The 14,317-nt window shown below is 43.8% G+C and overlaps 1 protein-coding gene across 1 annotated transcript; it reads right to left on the bottom strand.

Annotated features, from left to right (window-relative positions):
- Positions 1–344: 344 nt before the first annotated feature.
- On the bottom strand, positions 345–7,324 carry LOC121833598. Its single transcript, XM_042287013.1, has 4 exons — positions 7,273–7,324; positions 5,820–5,974; positions 5,607–5,714; positions 345–425 (listed from the first exon to the last, which is right to left on the bottom strand). The coding sequence occupies exons 1-4, from the start codon at positions 7,322–7,324 to the stop codon at positions 345–347; spliced, it is 396 nt and encodes a 131-aa protein (XP_042142947.1).
- Between the last annotated feature and the right edge of the window lie 6,993 nt (positions 7,325–14,317).

Here is a 14,317-nt window from a genome sequence, read left to right on the forward strand (position 1 = left end):
ATACAGGGTCTCCGGCGTCTCGATACTGAAGTACTTTCGTATTTTCGGATAAAGCTAAAGTAGAAAAAGAAAGATCAACGAGACCCCTCATTGTAGTTATCAGTTAAATATATTTGGTTTTTCACCCAGGTTCGGATTAGTTCGACTTTGTTACTCCTCATTATTGCCGGCACGTAAACTGCATACTCTTATCGGGAAGTATTCACAGATGACATATTAGGTTTTGACAAAATTTAATGAGAGACTGCTAGTCAACTATTTCCTAGGATATTGATGCTTTTTTTTTCTCGGATCCTCTTGCTATAATGTCACATCGTCGGAGCGCATGATGACATGTGCTTTTTTCAGACATCTTTTTCGGGCGATTCGAGAGATTCTTCGGACTCCATTTCACATTGGCCCACGCATTTTCCATTTTGGCATTTCTGAGCAGGAAAAAAAAAAAAAAGAATACATCAGAGTGAGTGCGCCTACATCTAGGAATAGCGAGAAGTCAAAACGAGCTTCGCCGTCAATGAGAGGCGATGTTCCCGCGGAAACTAGTACTTTGGTGGAACGTTTTGTAGACAGTACCAAAACCTGGCGAGTTTTTAGTAAAAATTGGCGGCTATAAAAACTTGACTAGAGTCATGTTTTTCAAACAAGCCCTTGAGACTCGTTCGCGGCATTGACCGAAATTAGTAAATTGGTAAGTAACCGCACCCCCGATGTCCCATCTGGTAATGCAGACGCATCGCGCGACAGTATGATGTGTCATTACAAATTTCTCCTCGATTGATTGGTCGGTACTCTTATCGGCTAATGCTGCAATCTCATTGGCTGCGTAGCGAAAATAACAACTCGCACGCCCATTGTTGTTGTTTTTTTTTTTTTGTGGTTTTTTTTAGGTGTCAGTGACAGGAAGGCAGTGCATATATATTTTGACAGTTCAACCAGGCCGATGAAAAGAAACTTATCATCTGCTGATTGCACGAAAGCTGCCGCAATCTGGACGACCCACTGGAATTAGAATTAGGATTAAAGAAATCACACATTACAAATCGGCCAGAATCACAGCTAGCCATTTACTCACCGGTCCCCAAAGATTTCTTACCCCTCCGCCCCTCCCCCCTTTTACTCCCTTTGACGTTCCAATGGCGTTGCTTACGCACACATCGTATCGCGCCTCGAAAATCCGCACCAAGCGTAAGTTATCCAGGCGTAAAAAAAGAAAAAAGAAAAGAAACGTATAAATAAGTTAATAAACGTAGTGCAGTAAAATTTCTTGTGTTTTAACAAAGGTGATTTTAGGTGATGGATTAATTACACTCACGTTTCGTGAAAGCAAGTTTCAGGAAAAACAGCCATGAACATAAAATGAGTTATTTTATGCATAGGGACAAAAGCGAAAGCAAATTTTGTCTGGTGGATGCCGCTTGCCGCAGATGCAAGGTGCCAAACACGCTACGATTTCCTGTATCTGCTTTCGGGCGGTCGCATCAGGCAGGCTTTCTAATGTTTGTTCCACCTGGTTCCACCTGTGAGTAGCAGCGTCGAACAGACGTTTTTTTTTTCTTTTTTTGTCCACGCCGGAATAACACGACTTTGTTGGCTTTGATTTGTTTCTAGAACCTTACGCTCACAAAATTTTACTATAGTAAATGCACGATCTCAAGACATGTTTGTGAAAACTTATATAGTCCGTTCATTTTTTTTTATTATTTTTTTCACCATGTTGTCTTACGCTTGATAGGGCTCAGAAACACTATTAAAGGTATAACCCCGATGGGCTCTTAAAAATGAACACTCACATTTTCCTAATGCCTCTCCGATTGGGACTTTTAGCGTCCTATGTTGGCCTCGCCATGGAATATCCCCGAAAGTACCAACCAAAAGCGCGAGACACATGGACGGCAGAATCATCCGATCCGACAGTCCGAAAGCCGCTCCGAATTGCCGCACGCAACAGTTTGAAACACACGCCTCCGACCTTGCATGCGACACGACGATCCGTTCGGCTCCGCCCTGGAGATCCAAGCACTCCAGCGGAGGTCCGCGTTCATAGATCTCTGGTCCCACCATGATTGACGGTTTAGCTCGCACGTGCGAAGTTAGGAGCTCTTTCTCGCTAGCGCGTGCATTCCTTTGCCTGAGCCATCTTTTTCGAATGAATCAGCGGGATCCACTCGTCCGGCTTCTCGTCGCCCGTCCCGTTTTCTTGTTCGTCCCACCATACCCAGTACGTCATGATGACGTTCGCGCTAGCTGCGCTGTCATCGGCTGGACGCTTCCGACAGTCCGTCTGCCGTGCGAAACAATCTGGCACGGTGAATGCACGCCGGATCGCCGATCCGACGTCTGAAGCGACCGAATTTTTCGGATCAGGCAGACGTTCTGCCGGATCGGACGTCGGATCGGATGAATTTTTCGCGCATGTGTCTCGCGCTTAATGCTACGAGTCGCCGCGACCCCGCCGGTTGGTTGTAGAAACACCGGCAAAGAAGACACAGTGGAAGCAGGCGCTGTCGCTGTCGCTGCGGTGTCCGAAGTCCCTCTGTAGCTCGCGACTCCAAGTAACTATAGGTGGCGCCACTCATTTTCCAAGATGGCGGGTTTAGTGAGGGTCAGAGATGCGTGCCGCTGTTGAGCCTGTCTAGTGTGCTGACTTCACTGAGCGAGACATGTTATTTCTGGTAATACGAGGAAGCTAGGGTGTTATGAGCACAGGTCACCTCTTTAACCCGAAAACAAGAGCGGTGTTTAGCGTATTGTTTACGGAATGATGCGCGTTTTAATTCTGGAGCGAAACCAAAACTTACCTCTCTTTTGGATTTAATTTCTCGATAGAGGTCTTAATTTTGGATTCTTTCATGACTCAAGATGTGTCTCACATCGTAATTATTTATTTAGAAAAGTTGTTTGCGGAAACTTTATTTTGTGACATACTGTTCGATCCAGGCTGATATTCGTAGTTGTTGAAAAAATCAGTGCTGATATCTGTACGTTCTAGGGTGACCACCTTCCTGCTAGTGAAATGCGGGACACGCGGGGCAGAGGGCGGGGCGGGGGGGATTTATTAAGACGCACACAACGAACCAAGGCTCTGTTAAAATATTTATTATCCCGTACTGTTTATCTTTATACACCTGCTGATTGTATTGCAGCAATTAAGCTCAAATAAGTTTCACTACCAGTGATAGATTATTTTGAATGCCAGCGATGGTATTACATGTGCCGAAGTTGAAAACATAAAAATCGACTGTACCAGAACTCAATTCATCATATGGAAATAAGAAACAGTAAATATTTTTCTGGTTATTGTTTCCTGTCCACGCTTACTTCTATCAACATGGCCCTACACAAATTTTTAACATTATGTTCTTTTTTGACCGTTGCATGTTTGGCTGCCTTCACTAAACAGAAGAAAAAGAAATTTACAGCAAACCTTTCGCATTGGCATGGTGCTACACAAAGTTTTAACTGTATGTTCTTTTTCCACCGTTGCATGTCTGGCTGCCTTCACTAAAGAAAAAAAAAAAAAAAAAGAAATCCACAGCAAACCTTTCGCACTAGCATGGTGCTACACATTTTTTTTTTAACATTGTGTTCTTTTTCGACCGTTGCATGTCTGGCTGCCTTCACTAAAGAAAAAAAAAGAAATCCACAGCACACCTTTCGCACTGGCACGGCAATTTGAAAATAATTACAATATTTTATATTTAAACTTTTGGCGAGAACTTTTTCGTACAATATTTTCCCACCAAAGAGAGAGGCACTACGGCGCATGCGCGTCGGTCCCCTTGCAAGAACGACGGTCGCTTCCCGCAATGCTTGGATAGATCATAGAACATGGCGCACCATTTCGATTCACACAATTACTAGCGACCTCCGCACTTCCCCGTGCCCCATTTTTCGGCAGCACCGTGAGTAGCGGAGTTAATTTTACGACACTGTGAAATGCGGGACATTTTGTAGATTTGGGACTTTCCCGGGCGGGACGCGGGACACGAGCCCTCAATGCGGGACAGTCCCGCGAGTCGCGGGACGGGTGGTCACCCTAGTGCGTTCTCGCTGCCTTTTTCTCGCCCAGATAATCGTCATGGGAAAGAATGACTATTATCCCAGCACAAAAATAAGAGAATAATTCCAATTTTTACAATATGTCAACGAAACGCATAAACTAATAAACGCAAGCTTCATTGCAAGAACCCAAGACGGAATCCGAGTCAGACAGCTGAAGTGTGTGTGTGTGTGTGTTTTTATAGCACTCCGTGACGCGTAGGACTTCACTTACATCCAGCGTTTAACTGTTTGTCTATCTTGATAACGATGTCAGAGTTTTTCATATGCTAAAAAGAAAACAGAATTATGCCTTTCTGGAAAGACTATTCTGGTTGAATAGCGTATTCTCTTGATCTTGGCGTTAATTGGAGGCATACATTGCCGCGATTTGTATTAATAATAATAATATTAAAATTCACATATTTGAATAAGTAATTCTTGAAGCTCTAATATAATTTGTTGCTTGTGATCTAATTTTAAACGCGCGAAGAAATATGACAATGAAAACTGTGCTAATTATCATCACTGGTTCCAATTGCTGCATTTTAATTACAAATAAAATAAAAATAGTCTAAAATCAATGAAAACATTCTAGCTAATGTGAGAAATCCATGTAAAATTACATTAATTGTGGGTAAAGTATATTGTGCTATCAAAGTCGCGACTTTTGACAATCGGCGAAACGTCCAAAGTCGCCGCCAATATACTTCAGGACCGAATGCCCAAAAGTAAAAAAAAGAAACACTTTTTTTCAATTACTAGTTTTTTTCATAACACTTATTTACTTTTGTATTTGCTCGCCGTCTTTTTGCCAATCTCAGCCTTTCCAGTTCGAAGGAACGCCTACCTGCTTGCACGTCTGCTCACTGCAGCACGTTTCGTTAGCGATGGAAGCCGGTGAAACAGCATTGAGTTTTAATATTGCGTATACGAGCGAACTCAGGCCCTGAGTGTTTGCGTTAGTTTTGCGCGTTCCACACTGCGCGTGCGCGGAGCCCGAAATTGCGGTCTTGGATGGCGCATGGCGATGAGGCGCACGCACAACATGGGGCACGCAACTCGAACGCAAACGCACACCGCTTGCGTTTGCTTCTATGCGCAATACTACAACTCTCCAGTAAGGTACAATCCCATACCGGCTGCAGCACTGCGTTGGGACAGTGAAAAGTGGTGTTTGCATTCGGAAACGACATGTCGCGAGCCATGATAGCGAGCAGTTCCGCCATGCCCGCTGAGCAGGAGAATCGGGGGACCCTCACCATAGCCTCCGAGATCCCGAAGCGCGCGCGCGATCGCGCGCTTCGGGATCTCGGAGGCCATGCCCTCACTAGAGCGCTTCCTATTTCCGCCGCGGGAGGGCGAGCGTCAAGCTGGAGACGCGAATACCGGACTTTCCGTTTAACTGTCCAACGCCATAGTGAGCTCACAACAGGTGCTCCCTATTCACACTTGACCTGTTGTGCAGATTAAAGCTGCGAATATGATAGAAATGTGAGAGGCATAGCGGTGGAATTTCTTTTTCTGGTAATAGATACAAATAAAGCGAGGTTATTTCGGGAACTTACTTCGCCATAAAATCCACAAGATGTGCCGTTGGGCATATTGTAAGGTTTCACGGATGCTGCCGTCGCATTCTGGCATCCCATCTTGCAATTGGCGAAGTCCACGGATACCTGATATCGAGTTTCAGAAGGAAATTGGACAGTTGAATATTTACAATATACCTACCATTTGATAACAGGACTTGAGAGTTTGTAGAAGATTTGTCAGTTACGCACCATGGTGCTTTCCCCTAACTGCCTACATGCTTCGTCCATTTGCGTTTTTAAGTGGTTCATGCATGAAGAGTTTCCGATATTTTGCTCCACATCTTTCCAACTCTGTAGTTCCAAATCAGGAGCTGACAATGAGTCGATAAGCTCAGAATAAGCAGCTGAGAACAATATAAAAAACTGATTATAATCAAATTTTAGCTCCGCTCGATGTGTTTCATTGATTGATTGAATGATTCGATCACGGACATTATTATTTTAGAAGGCGTATATATTTTTGTTTGTGCGCCATAATGAAGGCAGTTTCGTTGTTCATGAGCGCACAAAATAAACTGATAATGATAATTATAGGATTAAAATTCCTTCACAATATTTTTCTTTAAATTTAAAGCAGGTGTTTAATACTACGAAAATTGGGGTAGTTTCCCCTTTTGGTTATTTCTTAATTCGTAATTACATCACTCGCACCGTTTCGGTGCTCAATACCCGGCACAAGCACAGAGTAGCGACTCTACCTTCTCTTCTAATCCCAGAGAACCCTGGGCTCGTGTCCTTGTATTACAGACGTGGTCACTAATAACTATGTAATTACAATGTAGCGTAAAAAGCACCTGCAAACTGATATGCACTTAAAAAAACTGTCGGATGATAAAAAGTGCTTAAATTGTCACCAAAATAAGGCGTTTCAAGCCAGGTCTACACCTTTTTTTTTCTTTACATATAAGAGGGTTTTAGTAGATCGGTTCTGATTGCTCTGATACCTCCGATAACGATACGATGTATGCGCAAATGCGGCGGCGGAGTGTCGGGTCATCAGAACGATCTACTAAAACTCTATATTAATTGACTCTACGTTGCTGTGCTGATGAATTTCTTCCATCAGAGTTGTTACAAAATGTTATACATTTTGCAAGTCTCGCTACGATTCCAAGCGACCACTGGTGTTTCTTGGTCAGTCCTGGCTCAAAGTTTGTCATTAAAAACGTACAGCATATTTTAGTGTATTAAGCCCGGGCACGTACTTATGCAGTAAAATTAGTTGCTCGGCACTGTACTGTTTCTCACTCCGCACATTTCATGAATGGTTGTGTTTAGCTATGTGAGAAAATTTTAATTAGGCATGGTTTCTTTTCCTTTTCTTCTCGTGTGAATAAAGTTTTTTTTTTTTTTTTATCACCATTATTGAACATGTGTTTACACTCCTTGTTTTATATGGTCCCGTTTTGTTGACAGGTTTAGTAAAATATCAAGCTTCTCGAATAAAATACCTAATCTCGAGATATCTTCGATATCTCGAGATTAGGTAATATTATTCGACAATGCAAATCCCACATTTTGTTAGTAGGTGATTTCAATGCCCATAATGTGGCGTGGGGCAGTGTAAGGACGACGCCACGGGGACGAGAGCTACTCGATCTGGCGGACTCTTACGACCTATGTCTCCTGAATGATGGTTCACCTACGTTCATTCGAGGTAGTCGCTGCAGTAGTTGTTTAGATGTTGCGTTCATGTCGCGCGAGCTCCTGTCCCAAAACTCCTGGCTTGTTGATATAGAGACTCATGGCAGTGACCATATGCCTACCTACATAACGGTCAGAGGGTTCCAAGCAAATTATTATAATCATGTTCTCACTTCATATATAGATTGGCCATGTTTTCGAGACAATGTGGAACTGCGCCTGCAAGGAACAAGCACTTACGAGAAGTTTGTCTCAACGATAGAGCTATCAGCGACGGAAGCGACCAGGACTGTCCGTCTCCCAGCCTCGCGCACCGTTGTGGATGCGGAATACGAAAAACTTCGAGCGATTCGTCGACGGGCAGAGCGTCGCGCTCGACGAACCAAATTAGCTGCTGACGTAAGAGTAGACAGGCGCACTCAAAAACATATCCGCCGTCACTTGGATAAACTAGGTCGGAAGAAGTGGAGAAGAACATGTGCTTCCTCATTTGATCCCCGTGCTCCACTGTCAAAAATATGGCACGTTGCTCGCGGACTAAGATCCAAACCGCAACAAAAAACGCCTTTTCTTGCGTTATCACTCCACACAGGTCGCTCGCCACGTGACATCGCTGAAGAGTTTTGCGCTTCACTCGTTCTACCAGCCTTAAACGACGATGTTCCACTGCATTTAAGCGCTGAACATACTTCTTTTTCAGCTCCCATGAATGCCATCTTCAGTGCGCCAGAACTAGATGAAGTTTTAGCCTCCCTTGATCACTCTTCTTCGCCTGGTCCAGATAAAATCAGTTACGGTACACTTGCCCACCTAGGACCAGCAGCTCGCCAGCTGCTGCTTCAGATATTTAATGACTCATGGACAAACTGTCATGTTCCACAAGCGTGGAAAATTGCGAACATCGTTCCTGTACTCAAAGCGGGTAAGTCTCCTCTTGATTTGAAGTCTTACCGGCCAATTTCTTTAACTAGCTGCGTCGGCAAATGCATGGAGCGGTTAATTCTGTCACGGCTGGAGTGGTTCCTCGAATCAAGCTCAGCATATCCAGCTACAATGACGGGGTTCAGGCAAAGCCGTAGCTCGATTGACAACGTCATCGATCTTGTAGCCCATGTTGAAGACCAGAAGCTTCGGGGAAAGTTTACTATAGCAGTGTTTCTCGATGTACGTGGAGCTTTCGACAATATCCGACATTCAGCCGTTCTACAAGGACTCCAATCAGTTGGAATTAGTGGGCGACTGTTTGACTGGGTTGCTGACTACCTCCATAATCGAACAATCTACATGCACACCAAAGAAAGCGACACCTCATATCATGTCTTAGCGAAGGGCGTACCCCAAGGGGGCGTTCTTAGTCCGGTTCTTTTTAACATCGCACTTATCGGGCTTACGAAGGCTGTACCAGATTCCGTGCACCTTACACTTTATGCCGACGACATCTGCCTATGGGCAACCGCTGCCTCTCTTAAGCAGGTACATGCTCGACTACAGAAGGCACTTTTTCAAGTATCCCAATTTCTTTACGATCGGGGGCTTGAAATTGCTCCAACAAAATCAGCAGCTGTAGCTTTCACGAGGATGAAAATGAGCCGTTACCCTCTTTCCCTCCATGGTACAGATATTCCTTACACTCCAAATCATCTTTTTCTCGGAGTTTATACAGACAAGGGCCTAACATGGAATCCGCAACTAAAACATCTTAAGACGAAGCTTTCTGCATTTATTAGTTTAGGGAGGTTTATAAGCGGCACAACCTGGGGGACATCCGTAGCTGGACTTCTGCGTTTATATAACAGCTTATTCGTTGGCGTTCTCCGCTACAGCTTGCCAGTTATGCATGGATTAAGTCCCACAAACATGAAAAAGCTTGAATCTCTTCAAGCACAGGCGCTCAGAGTATGCCTTGGGGTACCTCGTTCAACCTCGACCATTGGTACAATAGCCTAAGGCCAAGATTCCGAGACATTCGGGCTAGTTTCAATACTTCCCACCACGCGGCGCTCAAAGACCAACCTGCAGAATATTTTTCAACCAGAAAAAAAGTTCCCCTCGCCACACTTCCCATTTCCTCCTCTCCCATAGTTAACTTGACGGCGGGGAGACTCCTTTTGTTGCTTCATCTCGGGGCCAGATAAGCCAAGCTAAGCGCATAATGGGCGATTTGCGACGGGAGGCACAGCGACCCCTTTCCTCCGGCGATACCAGAGAAGCGCCCGAAACCGAACTCTCCTTTCTGCAGCATTTCAGAGCCTAGCCTCTCGGGTTTGTCTCTGAATTTTTGTTTTGTTTTGCGATAACCGTGCTTCGCTACTCCGAGCATTTGACTGCTTCTGCCGTCCATGTAAAGTGACCCAAGGCCATGTGAGGATGGGCATAGGCCAAGAGCCATCGTCCAAAAACCCTAGAGTTCGAAGGAACTACCGCATTTTCCGGACTATAGCCCGCACCCGGTGCATAGTCCGCAGGGAAATATTTTGCGTCAAAAATAAAAGTGTTTTCTTAGATAGTCCGCACCCGGTACACAATCGGCACCCAGTGCAAAGCCCGCACTTAGCACCTAGTCCGAACGTAAAAAGTATCATACTCAGCAGATCTTGACAAACGCCTACTGTATTAGGTCACGATGAAGCTTTATCGTACGTAAATCAACATTAGTATAGTCCGTTACTCATAAAATCCTTCACGATTGTCATAGTGAAGGATCTAGGAAAATTAAATCATTGTATTGTCCGCACCTGTAGATATTCTGCATCGGGTGAATTTTCAACTTTTAAACTTGTATAGTCCGGAAAATACGGTACTACAGAGTGTATTGTGACCCTGGGTACTTGAAGAGGAAGCGGCGAGCCTTACAAAAAGTGTTTACGGGACGGGAACTCATGCCGGCGTGCGTACTCTAACATGTCCGGAGCTTTTACCCCAACCCACCTGGTGTTGCCTAAATGGGACACACGTTGAAATAAACAGTGCTGGGGGCTGTCAAACCGTTGTTTTTTTCTGAAATTTGACCGAAACTCCAAATAATGAGATCTGCAAAAATCCATAATACGAAACAGCCTTTTTTTTTTCCGGTTCCTTGCATTTTTATATTGCGTTTTGAGATCCTACTAGTGACCAGTGCCGCGTTTAGACGTCATATTGCACGTGGCCACACCGGTGACTAGAACTCACCCTTCCGTAAGCAAAAGTTTAAAGTACAAGTTCACCCGTCAAATTTTGGAACTGTAATTACAATATTTCGTTAATTTTTCTCAAATCAATATCTCTTCTCGAAATGGTTAATCACTTTAGTACAGTCGCCCTCTTGAGATTTCTAGGCGAGAGATGGCAAAAGCACTTTCCAAAACTAACTGTTTTACATTACCGATTCCTTTCTTAAAAATCACTAAAATTTAATTATATTACATTACAAATTACTGATTACTAAAACTCTGGGCATTCTCTTCGTATTACATTTAATTTTTGCAGGTAGAGTTTGCTTGTCGATAATGAAATATCAGTCTGTTGTTGCAAACAGTGCAATGTAGGCGCAATATAATATATTACTGTCATGCCGCGAGCTTGTTCAGGAAGCCGCCGATGACAACGAGGTTTTACGATGCGCTAACAACTCCAAAGTATCTGAATCAGTGGTGTCGCCATGCTGTACTACAGCGCAACATATGAGATGAGACCATAACCGTGCTCTCGCAAGCTCGTTTTTAATAAAAAAGAAGATAATATTTTTTTTCTTTAATTCTCTACTTGTGCTTGTAAGTTGCAACACAGCAAGAGCTACTCAAGTCTATTGGAATGTATCACTGATATCCGATAAGCTGAGGTGGCGTAACCTGTGCAGCATAAAATGCTTTGACGGAATCGTTTGTTCTTAGGATCACGCGTGAGGTGCGAGCTAACCTATATACTTACAGCCAAGAATAAAGGCTCCGAGCATTAATTTGAATGCGACGGAAGCACTTCGACTTTCCGGACTGCCGTGACTATATCTGGAATGACTTCTCTAATCAAGGTGAACACACGCACACATATACCGGAGGCACTGTTGAAGTTTCAGGGGCTCGGGTTTGCGTAGAGATTATCATTTGCGCCGATACCCGGTTTTCGCTTTGCTAAAATATTTCAACAACTGCCAGTCTTGAACGGGTCAACGAAAGAACTGATCGTTTTCACGTAGTTGGGTTAAAACTATGTGGTTAGGCTACTGTATGGGTGCACTACTAAAACCAATTATAATGACATCTAAAGCGACAATCACTCTCATGTGTACTTTATCTCGTAAATAACACTTTTGCGATTGACATGTACTTTTGCGCGCGTGCACCGTCGGCAAAAGTCGCACCATTAAATGATCTCCCTTCTTTTTCTTTTCTTTTTTTCTGAGCGAGAAAAAAGGGGGAGGGGGAGAGAAGGTGGTTGAGGGTAAAAAATGTTGGAGATATGTGCTTGATTGTCATGATTGTGCATTTTTGATCACCCAACCTTTACAGCTCCCACATGAACGCGACGTCCCATGATGTCAACCGCAGAAACAGTTTGATCACTACTCGTACATCAGCCTCTGCGTTCGGTTTTCAGGTTATTGTGTACCTTCGTGCGTGTGTGCGTGCGTGTAACTTTGATATTTGTATCTGATGTTTGCGAGTGCATATCTCGTAATATTTTCTAGATAAAGCGTTTAATTTTTTTTTTGTATATTCTTTCCGGAACGGTAAATCATCTAAAAATATTTTTTTACTCGAGTTTATAACTGAAAATATTTACAACGCTTCAAACGTGCTTCAATGTGAAAAGGTCCCCAACTTCAGCGTGCAATTAAAAGAAAACTTCGTTTTTCTTTTTATCTCGAGGAAAATATTTTACACTATATCGCGTGGTGTTCCATTAACATGTTGCATTATTTTGTCTCCATTCAAAATGCAGCGCTTCGAAATACACGAACTAGGCCACTTTGAAAATTTTACCCAATATTTGTGAGTTGTTATCTGGCAATGTCTTCAAGATATAGCATTGAACTATTTCTAATATGCTCTTCCCAAGAGGGCCTATCACCTACATAAAAATCATTACACTCACTAATAACTGTACAAATTTACAGTGCGGCAAACAGCTCCCAGGGCCGAACTCGGTCCCAAGCAATAACAAAAGTTGCAAGTACGAAAAGAAAAACGGTACTGACATTTTCAGTGGCTTTTATTTCTACGCCATATAGTTTTATTGTGTCCAGAGTTTGCGAGCTCAGGCTGAACTCAAGCAGGATTTACCAATGAACCACTCTAAGCGATCCATTATTCGCAAACACAAAGCAGCGTAGTCTGTTACGATCCGTTCTACCTTAAAATGGACCGCAGCGGACGCTGCGAGTCACCGGAGCTAAATCAGTCCTGAGTGTGTGACACGTGACATGCGCTGAGTTTGGAAACGCGCGGAGCACGAGACCAAATGAAGCGCTCGCAGCGCTGCATTGGCTGGAACGACTTGCAGCGTCCGGTGTGGTCCATCCCTGGGTATACAGAACATAATCTTGTACCAAAGCAGTATGTCTGACTTCCCGGATCACCCCGAAGACATCTCCAAGCAGCTCACAAAAGCGTCATTGTATTTTCTGAGAATGTCGAACCGGACAAAACCATTATCACGGAGTACCTTCCGCACAGGACAAGGCGAGGCGTTAAGTGCTCGTTCAAGCGTTGTGAGAGCCAGTCCTTTGAAGACAGGATATAAAGCTACGACCCTCGTGAGCCAATCGGAGCATCGGAGCAAAGCACTTGACGATGTACCATTGAAACACGATCCTCCCACGGAGAGCTGTCTCGTGCGTCGCTCCTTTGCTCTGATTGGCTAACTGGGATCGTAGCTTTCGCCGTTTATCAAGTTATGGTGAAACGGAGATACACTCAGTCCGTGTAGCTTTTCTATCTGATCGTTTTTTCTGTTCCACGTATTTTTAAAGTCCAATGTAACGGTTTGAGCGGAGAACGTAACGTGGCTTTTCGAAGCTACTGGAGAATCCAGTGCATGTCTGTTATCTGTTTCAGCGGTCGTTTACTTACAAAAGCAAGCTGGGTCTTCCTGACAGAATAAAGTGCTCCTCGCCGACATTTACGATTCTGCCCCATTCCATGATCAGTTTAAGAAATAATCCAAATCCGAAAGCCCCGTTTCCATACCCCTGCCGCAAACCCCCGCGTTCTGTCACACATCTTCAAGATCCCCGGCTTTTAAAAACCAACGCCCGCTTAACAATTCTCCAAGCTTCTCCCCTTATATTGCTGTCAACGCGTTTCTTCCTACGCATTGTATACATGATTAAGCAAGGGATAGAGTTGACAACGCGACCACAATTACTACTTTTGTGTACTTGTTTATCGAATGCGCTCTCGTGGCCCGAAGTCGTTATAGAGCGGAAGGTAAATACACTGCCGAAATAGTCTGTACATCTGTAACAAATAATTACTAATAATAAACAGAAACAAAAGAAGCAGGTCACGGGCCACCGCAAAAACGTCACTGATGGAATTTCTAATCAAGATAGGTCATGGATATTATCAACCAACCAGATGAGGTGGTTTTTTCCGTGGACTGAGCAAGGTAAGAAAGAAGAACTCGTATTTCAAATTAATGATGGTGATTGGGTCCGGACACTTCATCGAAGGCCGTCTCATCGAAGCCATTTCATCGAACGTTATTGAATCAAACGCCATTTCATCAAAGCCGTTTAATTGAATGCTTTAAAATAGTATTTGGAGATCGTTTCTCGTTTTCGGAAATAGTTCCTTTTGCATCGAAGGATAACTATATTCTATTCCATATTTTCGATTAAATGTCAGGACCAAGAAAAGAACTGCTTTTCTCCGGCAATATAATGGTAGTCGCATGAGGACAAGCACGCGTACACTATGCAGTGCTGACTACCCCGCGACAACCAGAAAGTTTCTGGCTCACTGACTTGGTGTGCGCCGCCTATTTGTGTCACACTTGTGCTACTAAGCTTGTCTAAAGTAGGGAACATCCAAGCTCACAATTGTTTTAAAGATGTCGTTTAC

Source organism: Ixodes scapularis, unplaced genomic scaffold (assembly GCF_016920785.2).
Source record: "Ixodes scapularis isolate PalLabHiFi unplaced genomic scaffold, ASM1692078v2 PGA_scaffold8__174_contigs__length_109621045, whole genome shotgun sequence".
Lineage (NCBI taxonomy): Eukaryota > Metazoa > Arthropoda > Arachnida > Ixodida > Ixodidae > Ixodes > Ixodes scapularis.

Bases quoted from the DNA above. Each gene is read 5' to 3' on its own strand.
- LOC121833598 (XM_042287013.1), bottom strand. From the start codon at position 7,324: ATGAACGCAACATCTAAACAACTACTGCAGCGACTACCTCGAATGAAC. The intron at 5,715-5,819 runs GTGCGTAACTGA...ACTCGATATCAG, and splicing joins AGTTAGGGGAAAGCACCATG to GTATCCGTGGACTTCGCCAA. The intron at 426-5,606 runs GTAAGTTCCCGA...TTTCCTGCTCAG, and splicing joins CTTGTGGATTTTATGGCGAA to AAATGCCAAAATGGAAAATG.